General features: G+C 40.2%; 2 protein-coding genes across 3 annotated transcripts in view; one reads left to right on the forward strand and one right to left on the reverse strand.

The window, feature by feature from the left end:
- ccdc88ab (coiled-coil domain containing 88Ab) overlaps positions 1 to 2,629 on the forward strand; it is a 73,920-nt gene extending 71,291 nt beyond the window's left edge. Inside the window, exon 35 of the mRNA XM_080036668.1 lies at positions 573 to 2,629. Within this exon, the coding sequence (XP_079892794.1) occupies positions 573 to 628 (56 nt within the window). The 3' untranslated portion in view covers positions 629 to 2,629. The remainder of the gene's footprint in view (positions 1 to 572) is intronic.
- Positions 2,630 to 7,370: 4,741 nt separating this feature from the next.
- camk2g2 (calcium/calmodulin-dependent protein kinase (CaM kinase) II gamma 2) overlaps positions 7,371 to 22,310 on the reverse strand; it is a 47,206-nt gene continuing 32,266 nt past the window's right edge. The window contains exons 13-20 of one of the 2 annotated variants that reach the window (XM_080037063.1): positions 19,527 to 19,567; positions 16,307 to 16,387; positions 14,046 to 14,090; positions 12,972 to 13,017; positions 9,991 to 10,066; positions 9,712 to 9,806; positions 9,045 to 9,298; positions 7,371 to 8,321 (exon numbers count right to left, since the gene is read on the reverse strand). In XM_080037063.1, the coding sequence (XP_079893189.1) occupies positions 9,066 to 9,298; positions 9,712 to 9,806; positions 9,991 to 10,066; positions 12,972 to 13,017; positions 14,046 to 14,090; positions 16,307 to 16,387; positions 19,527 to 19,567 (617 nt within the window). In that variant the 3' untranslated portion in view covers positions 7,371 to 8,321; positions 9,045 to 9,065. Of the gene's footprint in view, positions 8,322 to 9,044; positions 9,299 to 9,711; positions 9,807 to 9,990; positions 10,067 to 12,962; positions 13,018 to 14,045; positions 14,091 to 16,306; positions 16,388 to 19,526; positions 19,568 to 22,310 lie in introns of both variants that reach the window. The other variant, XM_080037062.1, reaches the window with a different exon arrangement.

Raw genomic sequence — 22,310 nt, forward strand, 5'->3', positions numbered from 1 at the left:
TTTGCTCCACGCTGATGGGTTTTGATTTGGTGGGTCATAACTGAACTCTTGGGGCTGGTGACAGTATGATGAAGCTTCATTCCCAAAATGATCTGAGGGAAGGTTTAGTCGGTGAAGTGAAAGTTGAAACTGAAGTTAGTGGAGTGTGAACAGGATTATACTTAGATGTTAGTTTAAGGAAGTCAATACAGTATGTTGAGAATAGTGGTCAGATTGTTTTGTGGATGAAGCTATACATCATGTCTTTTGGTATCTGCAATCTTTTATTTACTCATCCCGACGCACCACAACCTGAGAATGAATAATATTAGATTATTTTAGAATGACAAGATCTTGTCAAGGTTGTTGTAACCATTAAGTTATAATCAAAGACAAGCACTGCATTACGTGCCAATGCTAGTAGCACTGTCCGCCTCTAGATCCTTATTTATTTCTGCTTTTGTAATTGCTGTTTGAAGTTGCTTTATTGTATTTATCTCTCAATCTAAAGTATATGCAGGTATAAAGCAAATGAAAAAGTGTTCTTGTCGCTTGTCTACAGATGTAAAATAAACATTGCTTTTGTCCTACAGATGTGGAGGGCAGAAAGTCTAAAAGCAGGAGCGGGGAGCCGCAGCCAAGCTGCTAAACCCTGGTCTGTCTGCTACCATGCTGCGAGCGCGTGGTGAGTGAGTCCTGCTCGAGCGGGAGCCATAGGGATCGGGGGTGGAGGGGAAGGGGAAGGGGTTTTCGGTCTTGTCTCCATGGGAACCTAAAAACATGGTGTAACAGATGTCGTCCATCCTGCCGTGCACTTGCTTCCCCTGCTTCTCTAAGCCCTTAACCTCCCCTCTCCCACTGCTCACTGTCCTGTTTGTCACCCCACCGTCCCTGTGGTGCCAAACGCCTGTTCAAAGCCTGACTGGACCCTGATGGGAGCCCACTCATATGCATGGCATATGGGGCCGTTTTACCACGTTGCTCTGTGTGGATGAACGCTTTGCCTGTTTGTGTCCCCGAATCTTCCCCCAAGGAGAGGAGACTCCAGTACCTCACCATATCCCTCCTCCTGGATGCTTCTTGTGTAGTTGGTGAAGGCGACTGCTGGTGAAATAAAAAGAAATAGGTCCTTTGCTGTTTTCAGGCTGCTTGTTGTTGCTGCTGCATGGCTTCCGTGTGGTGCTGAAATCCTTCCCCCCCTCCTGTTCCTATCCCCTTCACTTGAAAGTGGCTGCTTCCTCCTGTCTCCACTTGTATATCACTGTCTGCTGATACAGTTTCTGACTTTTAACTTTCTTTTTTCTCTCCTTTTTTGCGTTGTTTTTTTCTCTTTCCTTTCAACTTTGCCTATTCACTTTCTAATCTGTCTTTTCTTTCCTTTCTGTTCTTTTCTTACTCTTTCACCTCCTCTTTGCTTGCCTGGGACTCACAGCAAAAGGTGGCCTTGTTGGAGCTGTGTGTCTGAAGCCCCTAGTAGAGTAATTATGAGACCGTCTACAGTGAGAAAAGATTGTATATCCCAGGTTCCTTTTTCTTCCCTTTTTGTTTTCTTTTTTTAAAAACCCAGGACACTTCAGTAGAGAAAAGTGGCTTCCTCCTCTGTTTTTTTTTTCTTCCTTGAATCAAGGAAATGACAGAAAAAATAGTAGAAAATGTTGCGGTGACAGTTATTTTCTGTTTTTGTATAAAGACTAAAGTTGTGGCAGATTGCACTGTCATGTGTTCTTCAGTGTTGACAGACCGCTAGAGGTGCACTCGTCTCTTGGGATTAAAAGTGCCAATTTTCACACACAACGGCCCAAAAAGTGGTCGATCTTAAACCAGTCTCTGTACTGGATCTTCTCTATAACTTCAAACTCATCCGGAGACTTCTTCTGCCCAACGCCATGTTCATACAAAAAAATTAGTCTTTTTTTGTAAATGGGCAGCATGCACAATCCAAGACGACTTTCAGGCTCGTACACAACCGTTTCAAAGCATGTCAGCATCACGTCAACATTTCCGACTCAACCCGCTTTCACACTGAACAATCATTATCTGCATGGAGCAATCAATCAGCCAATCGCCTCACTTCCCCTATTAAATCGAAGAGGAGGGACAGTGTTCGGTGGGGATTTTTACTTTTGGCCAGGATGCCAAATGGCCTTGGACAGGAAGCCATGACAGCTGTGTGGTTGACGTCTGTTGCCTGCCAATCATGAGCGACGGTTGTGTGATCGGAGAGCGAGAGAGATAGACTTAAGAACGGTAGTGTTTCAGGTCACCTATATGACAGTTGGAAGCCGTGGCTCATGCCAACATAAACACACATCCTGAAACAAACCCCTAAGCTTAAATCATATATCATTCAACTAATAACATCACATGTATCGCTTCCCATCCTGCTCTGAAAAGGAAAATAAAAAGTTAAAGAACACTAACATTATACCACATACCACATTATACCATCATTGTATTGCATATGAACCTTCTCAGTGAGGTACTGTTAATGAACCTGACTGGAGTATAGGTGGCCTGTGACCTGCCCACTACGTGCAGAACATGTTCAGATTTCTGTTGCTGTGTTGAACATGATGGTGTTTGATGAGACCCAGTGTTTTCCTCCTTTTTCAACTTTTTACATGAATTCCATTTGATGTAATTAAAATTCATCAAGACTATTTGTGTGCTGGTTTGTGCTTATTTCATACAGAAACATACAGAAAAATTTATGGCTGTTACTTTAAGGAAGTTCCTTCGTGTTTATTAGGTACAACTGTACCACCTAATGCTGTCCATTTCAGGAGCCCTTAAAATAAATTGTACCTCATTGGGAGAGATTGTTGATTCAATGCTATCAAATAATCTTTGAGGTTGTGGTGTTTTTGAATTATATTAAGAATCGTACCTAATGTGTCGGTCCCTTTATGTATAAAAATATAGAAACACCCCGGGGAGTATGATTGGTACTCCACCGATTCCTATATATCATTCGCTGGATCATGATAGACGGTTCTTCAAATACAAAGATCAATATCGATGTGTTGTTCTTGTCCAAACCAGGTGCCTCCATTACCCACAATGCATCTAAATTGCAGATTGTGCCTTGAGCTGAGCCTAAAGCTTAGATGTGGAGTGAACTACAGAGTTTTTTTCATTGATGTCTATTGTCCACTTTTTGGGGGGATAATTCTGTTCAACAAGCCAACCATTTCAGAAGAACTGATTTGCATCCCTCAGTGAAGCTTTTCACTTGAAAAGAGTGAGTCATGCCCGAGATGGCGTGTCCTTATGAGCCATTGCAGGTCCTGCCATGTCCTGAGTCATGACCATGAATCAGAGGTATGAAAACACTCACATATCCTTACAAACCCTCACCCAGAAGCTGAAGTTTAAAGTAACATAACATTCTTTTCAAAGCCAGTTGAAACATTAGTTTACCCCCTCACATGCTTCCGATTGAAAATTTTGTTTGACCCAAAAAGTCCCAAGGTTATAGCCTTTATAGTAAAATTAAGAAAATGTGAATCTTGTAGGCTACTAAAACACTGAATACCTTCTTGATCTATGTAACTAACAAACAGAAGGGATGTTCGCCAGTATGAACTGCAGGATCAAGTAATAATGTACATATGGGCACCTGATAATTTTTTTCAAGACTGAATTGAAAATTTAGTATTCTCCCCTTTAGTTTTTGTAGTTAACAACACTTCTAAAAACTGCTCTTTGCCCCAATAAGATGTTACCTACCCTTTAACTCCTGGTTATTTGGTGTTTAGCCCCACCCAGAGGTGATTGTGAGTAACATAGCCAAACCAATTGACACTAAATATGATTGATCTCTGAATGGGAACCATACCTGTCAGTGTCACAGGGACAACTCTCAGATTTTCTTTTCAGCTGTGCCATATGATTGAAATCAATGATTATTCAACAATTTTTCAGATGATAGATTTTTTAAACGTAATTAGTTTGTATTCATTGTTTAAACGTACACATTTAGATATGTCAATACTGTAGACAAGAAAACGATAGGTCTGAAATAAAGCGGACCGATAAAGTGGCAGGTTATCAGTATATGATGTCTTTTCGCAGGCTTGTAAAAACTGCCAAAGAGTTTTTAAGATGCAACGTGAGAGAAACAGACCACAATATTCAAATTATAATTTTATTAAATACTCCTCCATCTCCAATAATAAAACTATGAAAAACAACCATCCAAACAAACACTTGATACTTTTTGAATGTATGATGTTTATTAACTGTATGGTCATGCAAAAATCCAGCATCCAATTAAACTCAGTATAGACATGTAGCCCCTTTTAGTATAAGGTTACAATGCAATACATTTACTCAAATACAAGCTAAGGCTTTTTTCTAATCTTTAATGCATTTTAATGTGAGAACTTGATTTTGATTATCTCAGATGAAGCCATTTTATTACCTTGAGGATGCAAGTAACACAGATTTCCATTTCAGTATCAAGTAAACAGTGAAAAATTAGACATGCATATTTCTTCCATTTGTAAAACTGCATATATATTGTTGCTGTAAAGGATTGTGGTTTTTATTTTTCCTTTTCCAACATTTCTTTTCACACATTTTGATGATCTTTTCTTCCCCCTCAGTGCAGTCAGGTACTGTGTAAATCGAACATATATTAGACATTTGCATAAGTATTTTGGCAAATCTCTAGTACAGAATTTATTTAAATTATGCCCTCATTTGCATTTTTTTTAAACAAATTGTATATGAAGCGAAACGACAAATGGCAAGCTCTACCTACTGTGAAAAAATCTCGAAGGTAGTTGGTGCGATTGGTCCAAAGCTTTTCTGTGTAAAGTTAAGTTTATAATTGGTCCCGTATCCTATATACAGTGAGACTCAAAAGTCCATATACCCTGTCATGTAAAATGTAATACATTGCATTGGCTCTCAATGACATTTCAGTTTAACAAGGTAATTCTGTTGTACTTCCATGGAAGTAAAAACACACCATATAATTTTAAATAACATAGTAGTGACATGATTTCTGTTAAATGTAATGGTGAGTTAAATAAACATTGAAAATGTAACCTCAAATATGACTTTTAAGTGGTGCAATAAAAAAAATAAAAAAATGTCTGAATTCTTAAAAGGTTTTTTTGAAATAAATCATAATTTCAAATTGATTTTTTTAAATTTCAAAGGGATTTTCAACCACATAAATTAATCCAAAGGAAGAGGAGTGGACCTCTGATGTGATTTGTGGAGAAACACTTCCTTTTAAGGGCCTTTGAGCGCAAAAGTTTGGGAATCACTGTTATGTCACAATTAACTTTAATAAAAAGGTAAAAGTTTAGGAGGGCTCGCTGCACAAGCTGCCTATTGTAAGAATCAATAGAGCCAGATTTGACACATCTTAGCATGAAAAGCAACTAAATATCTTGAATGTTGGCTCTGTTCCATTAAAGTTAGCGCCCCAAAAAGCCATACAAAAAGAGTGATACTAGGGGCACTGAAACAGGCTAAACTGAATGGAATTCAGCCTTAGCGAGTGTCTTTTACACCTGTGCTTTTCCTACATCCACATGTCAAAGTATCGGCTGTGAAGGACTATTTTGGCTTCATAACAATTAATCCATCTAGAAAGAAAAAATGCAAATTTTCGACTTGACCAAAACACTTTGCAGTTGTTTGTCCCATTATAATTTTTTTTATAGATTACCTGTAAAGTTGAACTGCATCTTTCTCATTCAAACATCCCCATGACTGAGTGGGGAAAACACACACAATGAAAGAAATACATCTTGTCAGATTGGTGGCATCAACAGACAACTGGGCCCGAGCCCACAGCACAAACATTACTACTTAGATCCATTAAAACATCACACAGTTTCATTACTGGTTTTGCAACATGTCACCATGGTGCAAAAAGTGTGGCAGGGGTGAGGGGGTGGGACACACAGTTTTCATGGCATGTCAGATATGTCACAACACTGGGTTGATACAGTAGGTAAGGTGGGGGGTGATTTATGATTCAAAACGTTTTTTTTCTTCTAATCTGCTGGATTGTGTCAAAATACAAACATACACACGTTATGTGATGGTTTGAAGCATCATTGTGGTTTCAGCTTTAACATGACCACCAGCAACAGGAGTTACTATGGAGCAGCGCAACACGGAGACAGGACAGACGGGAAGCCTCACTCCCTCCACTGGGACAAAGTCACACACTCAACAAAGTTTCTACTACACATTGGGAAAAGTTTCATCACAAAGATATGTTATGTCCTCTTTAAAGGGAGAATCTCATGTGCCTATAATGTTGATAATGTGAATAATTTTCTTTTTTTTTGTCTCAAGATGTCAGTATTGTGTGTGTGAGGGGACAATGTGGACAGTGAAAAGTTTTGGCAGTCAGTCTCCATTTATTTCAACCCCATTTATTTTTTAAATAGTTCTGGCTTAAACAATTGATAAAAAAAAACATCAAAACACTAAAAACTACAACCCTCACAACAGAAAACGTGACATAAAGGGACCAAATCCATTGATTGCCCTCAGCAAAGGTCCCACAGCCCTCAAGCTAGCCCTCTTTCCCATCATGCCTTTTTTTTTGCTGTCCAATCTCTTTTTAACATGCTTTTTTTTTTAAATAGTGCCAGGACTTCACACAGAAGTACAGCAAGCCAAGACGGACAACAACGTACACACATTTTAAGAAAACACAATCTGAACAAGAGACAGGCATAAGGGTGACATCATTATCATAATCTTCATCACATGGCGTGGTGCTATACTAAGACAGTAATGGGGCTGGTTAGCGGTTCACAAGAGTAACCGAATGTGGAGAGAGTATCAGAGGCAAGAATGATGGAAGTAGAGGGAGGCAGTGGTATAGGGTGGAAGGGAAGGATTTTGGCGAGTGTAACCTGAAGTTGCAGAAAGTTTCACTCCCTCGGAAGAGCGAAACGCAACAGCATCAAGTCTTAAGTGTCTGTGCACAAACAGTACAGGTCATTAGGCAGTTCAAATAACTCATGCTTTTCACGTCAAGAAAAATACACAAAAACAGATCAAAGTAGAAACAAAAAGAGTGTGCTCTCGAGAGTGTGCTTTCAGATTAGGTAGATCAGAGATTTGAGGAGCTTTTAGACTTTGACTGATGGTGCCTCCTCCATACTGCAGGCTTGGCGGACCTTCTGCAACTTCAGGATGAGCTGGCCTGGATGTTGTGTGTCTAAAGCTCAAGAGAGGCTCAACCGTAAAGGCTGGAACACAGGGACCTTGAGTGAGTGAGTGTGAGTGTGTGTGTGTGTGTGTGTGTGTGTGTGTGTGTGTGTGTGTGTGTGTGTGTGTGTGTGTGTGTGTGTGTGTGTGTGTGTGTGTGTGTGTGTGTGTGTGTGTGTGTGTGTGTGTGTGTGTTGTATTTACACCTGGAGAACTCAAAGCTGAAAGAAAAAAAAAACACCCACTCTCCGCTCATGCTTAACTCCCCTCCCAACACCCTTAAACTTAGTCATGAATCCCCATTTTCTCATATATAAATATCAAGTTATACACATTTCGATTAAATAAAATCACCCTTTTCGATGACAAATTACCCTTTTCCCAAACAAAATACTTTAGAATACGTCACACAGGAGAAAAGAAAAACATTATGCATAATACAAAAAGACAACATAAAGGTCCTTTCAGTGATCACAATGCCTAAAACCCCTTCAAACATTGTGCACAGATGCTCAAACCCTGATACATAATGTGTTAACTTCTGATATGAAGTAGATATAAGTTCCCATAAACCCACCCACATATACCTTTTACTGGTCAGACAAACAATACTTTTAATAAAGTAGACCTTCTGCTTCTCTCTTAAGACGAAACAAAGAATAAATCAAATTTTTCTAAATATTTCCCTTGCTACTCCCAGTCCTTTTCACTTTTCAAATGTGTGAAGTGTTCTTTTTTTTCTCCTTTTTAAATATGTATATTTAAATTTTTTAACATGTTAATGCTTTTTTAGATGGCAGACAAAACAAAGATGAGGAAATAAAGGTCATGGGAGAAAAATAACCAGGACAGCATCATCCCTGTGTGGCTGCCAGAAGCATGCACCATCTGCAGATAGGGGGCTGATATCAGCAGGGCCCCCAACATCATCTAGCTAGGGTTGGACTGGATTGGTGTTGGTCGGTCAGTCAGTCAGTCAATCAAGCTTTTTTTCTTTTTATATGAGTATGTATTTTCTCCCTGCTTGTGTTTTAATTTTTTTTTCTTTTCTTTATTTTTTACAACTTTCCAAGCCGCCTCTTCCCGGCCATTATCCAGGCACCAATCCGACCACGGAGAAAATGCTCCAAACAGCTTTAGATCAGGCTAAGCTGGAGGAGAAAGAGCACAACGGTTAGTGTGGAAACTGTGTGTCTTTTAAGGGCTGGTTCACTTAAAGTAAAAGTATCCAGAAAAAAAACCCTCACTTATCCCTAGTGGTAGCCATGTAGATAGTTTAGGTTTTAAATATTTGCCTGAGATTGCTGCCTCCTTCAATCCAATTCAATGGAGCAAAATGGAATTTAGTTTTTGCCACTTAAAGCTTAAAACAACTTTCTGATAACGGCATATTTAAAACACATTGCACCTCTGTCCTCTTTATTCATGCTAAGGTAAGCTAAGCACGTGACTTCATGTCCATACATAACACAGACTTCAAATTGATATCGCAAAACATAAAACTGTAAAATTAAAAAAGGAAATAATAATTAACCATCAGTTTACTTCTTTTAATTTATCTTCAATTTCCATCAAATTTGATTTCAAAGGATACTCAGAAAATTAAGCTGAAGTGGAGTGAATAAAATCATGGTCAATCATGTTTGTGATATATTTGTATATTCATCACATGTCTTATCTATTCAGTGTTTACTTTGTCAGTATCTCCAGTGAACCTGAGCGATGCCTGCTGCCTCACTTTTAAAAAGGCAGACACATATGAGTTCTGGGGCAGGGACTAGGAGAGGAGACTAACAATAAAGCTCAGGGCCATAAGCTCAATTTCTATATTATAGCTTTAAAAGAAAATGTGTGTGTGTGTGTTATCACCTCACCTGGGCCTGGGGGCTGTCAGTTCACTGCAAGGGTGCAGCCGGCGCTCCAGAGCAGTGGAAGTGCACGTTGAGCCATTTGGCTTCGCGCCGATGCCACACACGCGTCTCCTCCGACTGGCAGGAGCGCGGCCGGCCCTGTCCGTCCATGTACTGCGTCAGGCGGATGTAAGCGATGCAGGCAGCCTCCTCTCCAATCAGATGCACATGGGGGTTGAGGATGGTGGTGTGCACGGGCTTGCTGTTTTTACTCAGCACTGTGGGCATGGAAACATTTCAGCTGTTTGTAAATGGACTCGTCAGGTGTCAATGTGCAGATAAGTAAACCCAATTGAGCATTTTACAGCTGCCATAGGCAACACATGATGGCAGCTTCAAATTACAAGACAAGCTATGCTAGTGTATTCGAAAAAATGTACACATTATAAAAGTTTTGCATATCAATTTACACATATCATCTAAAATTCAGTATGCCATTAGGTATTTTTCGCTTAAACAGGTTTGTAAAAAAGGAACACAAAATAGAGTTTAAGGGGGTATTATCCTGATACATACAAAACATTTAGTTTGATTAAGTAATAATGTGTTAGGCTTTGGTTTTCCTTTTTTTCGAAGCCACCATCATTCAGTTTGCCATTTCCCCTTTTGTACACAACCCTGAACAACTTACAGTTCTCAAAGTAGAACTTGTGAAAGTCCATGCCCTCCACCAGGTTTCCAAGAGCCTCTGGCTCAAAAGAGGTCAGTCCAGGGTCACAGATTCTCCTGTCAGAGGAAAACACAACTATTACTAAACTTAAGTTTTGATGCAGCAAAGAAGAATGAGAATGAATGAAGGCTGCAGAACAGATGATGTACTGTATGTTTGGTCATTTATTTGTGACTAAATGTTTTTACTAGGGCAAAACAACTGATGACTTGTTCACAAACAAGTAAGCTGCAAACTTACGTGTAAGCATCAAAATCTCCATTGTTGATGGCTTCAATCAGCTGCTCCGTCATCTTTATTATCTCCTGTTTACGAGCTGAAAACAGAGATAGAAAGGAGGAGAAGGAAGGACGTGGACGATGAACAGGAGAAGTTAGAAACAGTCAAAAATCATTTGGAGGTGGTACATGCAACCATGATCCTTCTGAACTTTCTGAAACCTCAGACAGTTTAAAGTTCATGATATGGGCTACCGCTTTGGGTAAAAAAGACATATGAAGACAACCTTTGCAAAACACACCTTACTGCCCAGTCTAGTTCTCAAATCTGAGAATGAGTCAGAACAGTCTGAAATGTTTCGTAGAAAATCACACAGATAATCACAGATAAGCACAAATGATATGCAAACACTCAACGGCAGGACACAGTGAGTAGAAAATAAACCAGCAAAGATTAATTCACCTTGAAGGTTTTAAATTCCATTCACTATTTCAACTAACATGCAGCTGCTTAGCAGGAACAGCCGGCCAGCAAATCCTCTATACCGGCATGTGACTCTGTTCACAAAGTCAGTTTATTTCCCCAAGTCCTCAAATGTTCAGCTAACAAGTGGCAGGGAAATGTATTACAGACGGTATGGACATTGCTTCAGGAGCCTTTGCACAAGCGCCGCACAACCTGCCTGACACTTACTGTTGCTGCCTGCAGGGGGCGACAGAGCAGACTCAGGCCCGGAGCTTGGAGAGGGACACAGTCATCCCAGTAAAATAAAGTAAAATGTATCAAAGCTGAGAAGCCAGGGGGCGCCCTTAGCTTAGTTGGTAGGGCGTCCCCCCCATGGGCCTCGGCCAGCAGCGGACCCGGGTTCGATTCCAGCCCGCGGTCGTTCTCTGCATGTCACTCCCCTTTCTGCCCCATTTCAACTCTGTCTCTACACTATTAATAAAGCAAAAAAAAAAAAAAAAGCTGAGAAGCCATACATATAATAATGTATCTGGCATTTAATAATGCTTATCCTGCACAAAGTATATCAAGCAGGGAGTATAAGGAATTAATTACAGTTACAGAAGGGGGAAAGTAGCTTGCAGTCAGTTTGCCAGTAGATGGCATCACAGGAGGCCAGAGGGGAACTTAAGCAGTACGTTGGTGGAGAGAACAGAAGAGAAGAGGTCAGATTTTGTCCTTCAGCCATATTTTTTGCTGTAGGGCTGTTGTTGGGTGTAAAAGGAAAGGTCAGGAGGCCCTCCGGTGGAGTAGTGGGTAGAGCGCGTACCATATAGGCTCAGTCCTTGTTGCAGTGGTCGTGGGTTCGAATCCGACCGGTGGACCTTTACTGCATGACATCCCCCTCTCTATCCCCATTTCCACTCTTTCACTATCTACTCCAAACTGTCAAAAAAAGTTAAAATATATTAAAAAAATGTCAAATTAAAATAGGAAAGGTCAGGACACAAAGGTCAGAGCTGAATCGGGTAAACTGCTGTCGACTGTGGTGGGCAGCGAGGAGACAGACTCTGGGTCTGTTCTTACAGTGATGCCGCATTGACTCAATACTGCACTGTCAGTACTAGTAGACTCACAGGCAGCCACTGTGCCCGTCAAAGGACCAACACACAAATGCAGACAGAGGATGTTTCTACTGTCCAGTTCAACCACACATTCGATAGTACTATCATTTCGAATGTGTGGACTTGCTGCATCTCTTTGTTTTTTTCTAAAATACTGATTGTATTTGGGTTTTGGACTGTTGGTTAAATATAAATATGAATTCTATTGAATACCTCTCCTAGCGCATGTAGCAAATTATAACAAGACATGACGATCAATCAAGAAAATAAATGCCAGATTCATTGATAATGAAAATGTTCCTTAATTTGCAGCCCTAAAGAAAATGAACCATCACAGATCAGGGGACATGTTGCACCAGCGATGCAGTAGTTCAAACGTAGCACAGTTTGAAACAAGCGTGGGAGTAAATACATGTTTCACAACACCAGTTTGTCAGATAAGATAAAAGATATAACTTAAAGTGTAACACTCCCATGGCGCGGTTAATAAAGATGAAAGAGACTAATGAACGAGACGAGGGAATTTTTTTTTCATCGTTGACAATTAGCTCGTGCAACAGGCTGCAGTAAATTTGCAAGCTGCAGGATCGCTGCTATACAGTTTCAGTAAAATGTGAGATTCTGGTCACTTTCTTACGTAAGTCCAGCATGCCAACCAATGTGCTTTCTATGTTGACTATGTACATGTAGGAGCTGATGCATCCTAGCGTTGTTTGAGTTTGTATTTCAAAGCAGACAAGATTAATTATATTGCACTTATTTAGCAGATGCTTTCAGCCAAAGCAACTTAATATAAATGCGTTTAACCTCAGGGAAAAACAAAGGAGAGAACAACCTCTTGAATGCTGGAAAACCCACAGGGAGCTGCCTTAATTGACAGGATTAAGTCCTTTCTGGATGGCTGAAGGTAACTCTGTCCTACTTCATTCACCTGAAAACATTAAAGAGAGTCACCCCCGAGCTGAAGACGACTAATTAAAGGTTATAGTGGCGTTTGATTCTTCGGTTTCCCTGTCCCAAGGAATATAGAAATACAGAGTTTGCAAAAAACCTCCACTTTGGCTGGAGTTTTCAAAACGCTTCAGTGTCCGGCTGGGATGTTTGCGTGTGGACAAAAGATACGGTTAAGAAAATACCATTGTATGTGTGGACATGACCTAAAAGCCACTTCTGTATATTTAGAGACTCATATGTACACATTTGAGGGTGGAAAGAAGCTCCATCATTTCAATTGACATACCACTCTTGTCAAAAGGAGGATAAAAGGCAAGCACAGTATTTACATCCAGCTGTTCACGTCACAAATATAAAGTGAAGAAACATAGTATGACATATACATTGTAATATCTATCTCTTTCTGGAGTTTAACAAGACATACAGAGAATAATATCAGCCGTGCAAAGTAAGTGAAAGTTGGACATGTACCTTTCGTACCTTTCATCTCCTCATCATCTGCGTTGTTACAGCTCTCTTCGGAGCCCTGCCGGACAGAAAGGGTTGAGACCCATAGAAAAAGAGATGGAAAGAGAGAAAGAAAGAAGGATTGGGTAGAGAAGGATGGATAGTGGGAGAAAAGATAATTAGCAAAACAAATCAGTTTTTTTCATTTGAAAGTGAGATTGGGATTTGGGAAGATTTGGACAAAACGGACGGCACAACGGACAGATGGACATATCCCTCCCAGGAGCACAAACCAGCCAGGACAGCAGCGCAGAGAGCCACACAATCAGGGTAGATTGAAAAATGGGGGAAATTTGAAAATCATGTAGATAAGCTGGAAGGAATGTGCATGTAAGTGTGCCAGTGCGGGGGGGGGGGGGGGGGGGGGAAATCAATGTAAATGTGTAGGCTACTTGTGTGTCGATGTAAAGAAAATTTTTTAAGTAATTTGCAAGCTCATACACCAACATGACAGCGTAAGCAGCGAAGAAGTACCTGGTTTAGTACAAGAGTTTGACATAGCTGTTTGTCGATATGACTGTCAGTGAGCATGTGCTGCTGTTAAAGACGGCATGTGTAGGATTTTCTCTTTCATGTAATTTGAAGCTCATTTGGAGCCAAACCACCAGAATATATAAACGTCATCTTGCCTTATGATCGCTTTGCAGTAATTAGTCAGAGCAGGGTGCAATGTCAGGTAAAACAAACAAAAATATCCTATCAAAATAAGGTTGAAATTAATCAACTTAAAAAGGCATTTTAGCAAGACCTATACCAAAAATGCCATCAAAGGTATGCATTGATTAACTTAAAGTACAAATATCTCATTAAACTTTTAAACGTTTCTTTCAGACACTCCGGTGAAATCCTTTCTGCTAATCAGGAAGAGAAATAACGAAGCGTGCTTACAGACACCAGCTCACATTAGGTGCACAATGAGGCCTAGAGAGTGTTGATTTGACAGACGTGTTACTAGGATTACATTTAGAGAAAATCCTCCACGTGTTACCTGCGATTAGTAGTAGGGGCTACACTAGTGTCCAGCTGCTGTGAAGATGAGGGCCTTACCTTGGTGCCATCAGCTGGGTTGTGTACAACAGTTGTCTGGGCTTCCTGGGGGGGAGGTAGGACAAACTTTATCATGCAGGGAGGGGGTGAGCAAACAGACACCAGGGAAGATGTCGGGGAAATACCGACTATTCGATGATGACAAACATGTACAATAACAGACAGTTATGTGTGCACGCCAACACAAAGCACAGGAGCTAACAGTAGTACACAGGCTGTGGAGCTCTTATGGTGATTAGGTAGGTGACTGTATAGATGTCAATGTGCCAGTGTCAGTCTCTTCCCCTTTCACCAGCATTGTAGGCTACAGGATAATTTTTAAGAGTCTCCAAAATGCATCAGCCACAAACACTTCAACAGTCAAACACACAGATTCAGGGCCATGGCTGAAGAGGAGGAGAGATATGCGAGTGATTGTAAGTGCAACGTTAAGTGTGAATGCACATGTTAAGCCACGTTTATGTCACCTGGAAGTACTTTGACATATAAATGCAGTTCACTTCAATATCCATGTTTAAACCAAACTTGGGAAGCTCTGATAAGTTGCATACAATATCATACTAGCTCACAGCTCAATGTCAAATTACTATATTCAGTTTGCAAATTACGATCACTAATAGTAACACAGGAATCCCCCGTCCTGAGTTGTCTGATGTCCTGATCCTTTTTGAGTGAAGGCCGCATTAATCATGGACACTGTGCGTTTGTGGAACCACTCCTCATCCTCATTCTCAACCTTGACCCTGCCACAGAAACATTCAGCATGAAGCAATTCAAGGTCACCATATACTGAGTTATTGGGAAAACAAATCCACATTTATACTTTTCTACTCACTCAGTCAAGCAAACTCCTGATAGTGATCAACAGTGGACCCACAATCCAAGAACTACAACCTTAGAACATGCAGCCCCTCCCTTCAATGGATTATAGGAAATTGGAATTGTTTGAAGTATTTTGGGCGGGGGGGGGGGGGGGGGGGGGGGGTAAATGACTGTACAACTAAAATGAACTACAGGGTTGTTCCTGATCATGGGGAATCTAGCCTGGACATTTTCAACTATTTACCAGTATTATTTGGTTTTGCAGAATTCAGGATTATTATATTTAGAAAATAATGGGCATCATATATACTTTCTTGCAGATATTTGGACGAGAGCCAATCGCCTCCCAACTCTAGCTCAATCCTTTTTTCACAGATTTTCACTTCTCTTCTCATCGTACTTCATTAAAATCTGAATAATCCTATTCCACCAAAATGAATGAAACTGTTGGAATAACTGTGCTATACATGTAATTTGGTATAATATAGTTACATACAGCATTCCAATAATTGTATAGATTTAGCAGTAAACTCCGTAGGGCTACATTGCTGAAGGAGCAACATTTTTATTCAGAGATCTTTTAAATTACTTTATCCTTCTACCGCTCAAACTGGCTACACAGTGGACTCAAATTAATGAGGGGTGAGTGTTGGCCTTCATTTTGTTGAGATTTTCTTGACATTTTTCCAGCTGTGATTTTGTTCCCTATTTCAAACCAGAGACAAGCCTTGTTTGAGCTCTTGTATGGTTCAATCCCCTTGCATATATGAACTCGGGGGCTGCATCCTCTTATTATGGTCTCTCTGTTACCCCCGTCCACCCCCGGCCCCTGTTTTACCCAGAACTCCTCTTCTTTTTTTTTATTCATATACCGAAGAGCAATTTGTAAAAGGCAGACTTTTGATGTAGTCAGAGGTTCAACCTTTGAGTTTTCGAGCTTTGCTTTCCAATAAATTGCACAGACCTCTCATCTTTTTCAAAAGGCAGACCATCAACACAGCTCGGGTGACACGGTTGAACACACAAAGGAGTTACCAGGATGTGGCGGAGCAGCACTTGATTGAGGGGTCTGCTGTTGTACCACAAAATGAAAGTCATTTCTCTGGCTGTCAGTGTTGCTCACTGTGTAAATATATTAAACGGCTGCGTTCGGAGGAGGGGGTCTGGGTAAAACACTAGCTGGGAGGAACATTTGAACGCACGAACCAGTCGCCCAATTTTAAAGTCGTCAAATCCACTGCCAACATCACAGTTTGTGTTTTTAAAAACAGAAGCAAAGAGGCAGAGGATGAAGTACGGAAAATGGTTTGACTGAACATGGATGGGAATGTGACAAAAAAAATATTTGGAGGGGACAGAACTAAACATCAAAAAGATGGAAACAATGAAATGATGCCATAGAAAGCAAACGTGAGAGAAAACAAATAGAGATGGGGTACCATTGGTGCTGAAGATGACATGCTGCTGTCTTTGGTGCTGCTGCTGCTTACTACACTGTTTTTACTGTCGGTTCCCTGCGACTGGGGCAGAGAAACACAACACAGAATGACTCCCTCTGCTCCCAATGGGTCTAAACTATAAACAGCCAGTTGGGAAACAGGAATAGAGCAGTTTAAAATATTCCACATGTTGTAGGTGAGTATAGGATGTCAGGCCGCACCGTCTTCTGTCAGTATGGTGTTAGTGCAGGAGGTCAATGCTAAACAGATTGATCTGAATATCTGTATCAATAATCTGCACATTGCCGTCCTGTGTAGTTTTAAAGGGTTGTTATATTCTCCTACTGTATATGTCTGCTGTAGCTTAAATATAGTCTCTTTAACATAACTTACCTTTATTTTGAAATTCAGGAACTTCTAGAAAGAAATTAAGCTTTGTTCTAAAACAGCAAAGTGAATGCAATTACTTCCTAACTGACATGAGTCCATTTTTTTTTCCATTATAGAGCTGTGTTTTAAGTAATTAAACGGCTGTTTGAGTTTAGCTTTCTGGTGTTTGCTTGCATTGATTAATGTCTACAACTACACGCAGACATTGCACAACATTTGAAAAAACAGATTGGTTAGTCAGCAAATGCATTTGAAAAAAAATAAACATATTTTCAGACTGTATTTTAAGTAATTTCCCAGCACTTTTACAAAAAGGTTAATCCACATCTGCTGGGATAAAAAAAAATTGAAATCATAAGTTTATATATAAAACAAACTCCAGACCATTTCTGGAAGCTACACAGCCAAAATGTGTGTAACCGAGTCATGAAATAAGCTAGAATAATGGTTACCAGTCCAGGTCTGTGCATGCAGTGAAAGGCCTTTACAACAAGGTTTTTCTCTAATTGTCGAGAGTAGTGTGTGTGTGTGTGTGTGTGTGTGTGTGTGTGTGTGTGTGTGTGTGTGTGTGTGTGTGTGTGTGTGTGTGTGTGTGTGTGTGTGTGTGAAGGTATGTACTGTAAGATGTTTTACACAGATCTTATTTCAATGGTCAGTTTAATACTCAAGGCTAGCACCACTCAGCCCGTGAAAGCAGATGCTTACTGTAGCTCTTGAAGAGATTTATATAAACATGGACATTTACGGCCTAATACAACTATGGTTATTGTTGTGCTATGGGAAATATAGGATTTAGATTTTAAAGTACCCATATTTAGGACTATAAATCAGCATATATGGGCTTCTGCCCTCTGTTTTGATGTGTTGGTATTTTAGGTGTATTTTATGGATGGAATACAGCTTCAGGCTACCTGGAGGGGACATTGAAAGAGAAGCTTCTTGAATGCAAATCAGTATTCCCACAAGAAAGTTAAGAGGTGGGGATGAGTGGGTTACATCAATAAAAGGTTAAAAGCAAAGTGCCAGTGGGGTTTTCAGTTGTTTTTCTACAACTCTGATATGAGCGAATACCCATATGATTTTTTTTTTAATATTATCTTTTAACTGAAAAAAGTAATGTGTGTCACAGACTCAAGTTACAGTCCCTTCAAAAGCATGACTTTGCAGGATATATTTAAATTACATTATTCACAGTTGTGACAATCTGTATCAGTCTTTATTGTGAACATCTGACAATTTTAGATGGTATTCTCCTTAGGTAAAGTTCCTGTAGGGTTGTTTGTTTTTAGATCATTTTAACATTTTAGAAGTTTGGCTTCTGTTGGGACATGAAACAAAAGGTTTTTTACTATCATAAGTAATAATATCAGAAAAAAATAAACTTTTTGGTGTCAACACTGAAAATCTAAATGGTTTAAAGTGTCGTTAATCAAAAATATCAACAAACCAAATTTCTTAAGAAATACTGAAATCATCCTAATTTTTTTTATATATTTTTACTTTATTTATAAACAGCACTTCTAATATCAGGCCGGAACTCTCTCTAGTTCATTGGTGGTGATTATCTGCAGGAGACCAAAACAGCCGTTTTATTTACAGGAGGACGAAAAATAAAAAATAAATAATGAGTGGACAATAAATATGCAACAATTAAAAAAAGGGGAAAATGATGTTCACAGTGATTAAAATATCCCTTGCTCCTGTGATGGTCAGTGATGGTTTAAAAATAATTATCCTTAGGCAGACGGGTCAGATATCAGAAGACGATAACTCGAAGTGTGGTTGTGTGCGATTTGTCAGGCGTTGTAATGGTGTCAGTAGCGCTTATGGCAGAAGGGGATGTGGGGATGTTGAATGGGGTAGGCATATCCAACAGAAACAAGACAAAAACTGTCAGACGACGCCTCAAGCAACTCAAGCCCAATAAAAAAGCAAACACCCAGAATGAAACAGAGGAGGGAGAGGCGGATCGGAGAGGGAGGAAAAGACTCGGAAAGACGAAAAGAGACAAAGAATAAAAAAATTAACAAAGACACCAGAGCCGATCTCACCATCAAACAAACACTCGAGCTGGACTTCCTTTTCTGACAGACAGCAATGGAAAGGAGGAGGAAAAAATAAGGAGTCATCGGGAAACAAGGAGCTAATCAAAATAGAAAAAGAGTGAAGCTGCCAGATTGAAGAAAAGAAAAACAGCTGCACAAAGCTCACACAGGAACAAAGATGAGACAAAACGGCTTCAGAAGAAAACAAAGAATCAGCTGCAAACACCACAAAAGGAGTTATTTTTTTAAAAGGAGTACGGACAGTTTTAAATCATTGGTTGCGCAGTTTATTTGTATGTTGGGTTAAATTTTTGTTTATACTACTGTATCTAATAGGGATTTTTTTTCTCGATCATAGCGCTTCACTGCATGCACACTGACGCTGACTCTCAAGCTGCGAATCAAAGAAAAACCTGGTGATAAAAAAACACAACATTTTCAATAACTGTTGGTCTTTTGTTATGTCACTTACATTGATTGCAATTCAGTATAACCTATGCCCCAGCTTGAACTGCTAATTCATAAACATGATCAAATGGCCATTTAATTTTCAATATCAATCCTTTTACCTAAGCCACACACATATTTTAATCACATTTAGTAGACAGAGAAACTAAAAAAGGGGCATAAATGTAAGCCAACTTCAAGAAAAACATACTGTTTTACTTAAGCTCATTTGATCAGAGATACATGTTACAAGAGAGCATTTAGGGGTGACAGACCAAAAAGGAAAGGGAGAGTTAAACAGAAACAGTTAAGTACTGTAAACGGGTCAGAGAGCTTACCTTCACACCTTCCGACTTTTTGTTTAGTAAGCTTTTGCATGCTGAAAGAAAGAGAGAAAAGATGGTAAGGACAGTCTCATTCAATTTATATTTCAAGTTGTAGACCAGCTAATAAATAAACCAGTTTTTTTACTTCAAGTCATCCTCCATAATATCCACATTTGCAGCTGAAACAATAAAAGTTGAAAATGTCCCCCAAACATAAATACCATACATTTCAGCACAGTTTCATAAAGTAGGCCTACAACAAATCCTTCAGTGTTTTGATCTGTAGAAAATAATCAATTTATTCATTCATTAACTAAAGATTTATTAAATTACTTTCCCACAATGCTTCTTCCCCCAAACAATCTGTTGTTTGAGTTCCTCCCTTAAATCATTGAGTGTAACCAGAAAAAAGGGAATTTCTTTGATTGCTATAACACTTGTCAATGTCATTGGTACTGGAACGACTTCATGAAGACCAAAATAGAGACTTGCCTCTAGACAACATTGATCACACGGACATAATATCATGTGCATGCATCTGAAAACCTGACCACACAGTAATGACCAGATTAACAAAGAAATGACAACAATGCACACATTTAACAGGAAACTAAAGATGACCAAAGTAACGCATGCACACACACACAAGCTAAGATGAAAAATAAACGCACAAACACCCTCATTGTATAAAACACTCATTTTGTGTGGGTCATGTTCCAATGATCCTCCCTTACCTTCCATTTATAAAAGTAGGAAGGAGGGCAATGAAGAAGGCAAAAAAAGAGTCTGGATTTAATCCTTGCATCTGAACTGTCTCCTGTCAGACTTGTATTGTATGTTAAAGGCATTCTCTCATCTTTTTCACAGTGGTGGTGGGTTCATGCGATGGAGGCGTGTTATCAACATGTCTTGTCCAGCATGCAGTCTCCACTTCAAAGACTATATTTGATATAGTGCATTTCCAACCGACATGAGACATCTAAGTTCAGGAAATCATCTCAAAACAGATTTATTCACTTTTTGCTGTATGCAACGATCTCGGTCAGTAAGTGAAAAATGAGTGGATTCAAGCATAAAGACAAATCCATTATTAATATCTTATTGGCGTAGCGCCCACTTGTTGATCAAACTATAATTCCTGACTGTATGAACAGTCTTAAAACGAGCAGCTCGCCCAGTCACGTGACCATAGCTCACTTGCTGGGCCTCAGTATGCTACATATAAACTAGTCTGGTGGCTTAAAGCGTGCCGACCAACAGAGGAACAACATACAATGAATCACACAAATGCTGGCAATGCAGCACAGTTTTGTCCTATTGGCAGTTTTAAAAGGGCAATAAGAATACAATTATTCCAGTCAACTTTAAGTGTGGCACCTGTACAAATGTCAATACCTTTTACCACACTACCCTTACGCGCAAAACTGACGTTAAATGTTTTTTTTAAATCATACATTGCCCATGTGGTAAAATAGACTTGGGTGAAATATCTTGTCATTTTTAAGAGCACACCACAGAACATAGGAGCATGATCATGACACTGATGGAGGCCAGAAGCCGAAACACATCGGCCTCATAAAATAGTTTGTAATTTAAGGAGATTTGACCTCTTTGCATTGTGGGTTAAGGAAGGTGACACAAATTCTCATCCAACCCTTAAATTCGGGGTTTGGAAATGTCTGGGGGGGGGAGGGGGCGAGGCTGACGATCCTGCACTTAGTTTGAAACATACTGACGCCTTTAAGAGTTTTTGGGGTTTTTTCTGTTCAAACCGAGACAACGGGGCGGGCAGGAGGGGAGGCAGAGAAACATATTGAACAAGGACGCTGAGCATTCTGTGTATACAGCTTCCCATGCAGGTTAGCATACTGGTCTGTACTGTAGTGTAAGTTGCATGCTTGGCTGGCTTGGTTTGTGCCAGAGCCATGCGGAGGGAAGGTTGCGGCGAGCACAGGCAGGCATCGACTGGGCATCAGAGTGATATGGAGGTTGAATGCTGGTGTGTCTGTTCATATTTATATTAAAAGGTTAAAATGTTTTATGCTGCAAGAGAGAAAAAAAAAGATATGTACCCTACAGCATTTGAGTTAGTGCAGAGCTTTTGCTAGGTGACAGCTGTGTTAGTTGGAAGGAGGTTAAAGGGTCATGCCGGGTGTCAGTTAAATGGTTGTGGTGTTCGACACAGGAAATTAAACAGCCTTGGAGAGGGAGCTATTCATTAGAGCATACTAACACACAGCAGTACTGAAAGGTCAAGAGCTGAGCTTCGTTCATGGTTTCTGTGTGTGTGTGTGTGTGTGTGTGTGTGTGTGTGTGTGATGCCCCAGTGCAATGACCATCAATCAAAAGTGCTCCATCAGTGTGCAGTAGCAGCAGGCAGCAGGTGGAGGGAGGGGTTCAAGCAGTCCAGGGCCACATGCCAATAGCCTGACTATACAGAGTTTGGCCGTGCCTGACTCCGACGCCCCCTCAAGCAGACGTACCTTCCTGTGCCATTGCGGCCGTGCTGGTGGTCGCGGCAGGGCTGGTATGCTGCCGTCCCACTAGTGGACACAGAGGGATTCAATGTGGAGGCACAGGGCTGGGACAAGAGCCTCCCCTAAAGCCTGATAGCTCTTTAATAAACTCCAGCGTATTAGACAACAATGGCAAAACATGCCAGGGTTTGGATCAAGCCGGGAATACTGATCTGATGCCACCCAATGATCTGCTCACCAGTTGAAGTCCTATTATACACTTAACTCCTTATTTTTAGGGATAAAGTGGAACAGCTGATGGTAAATCTTCAGGCACCAA

The sequence above is a fragment of the Ammodytes marinus genome, assembly GCF_949987685.1.
Source record: "Ammodytes marinus genome assembly, chromosome: 11".
In the NCBI taxonomy this organism is placed as follows: domain Eukaryota; kingdom Metazoa; phylum Chordata; class Actinopteri; order Uranoscopiformes; family Ammodytidae; genus Ammodytes; species Ammodytes marinus.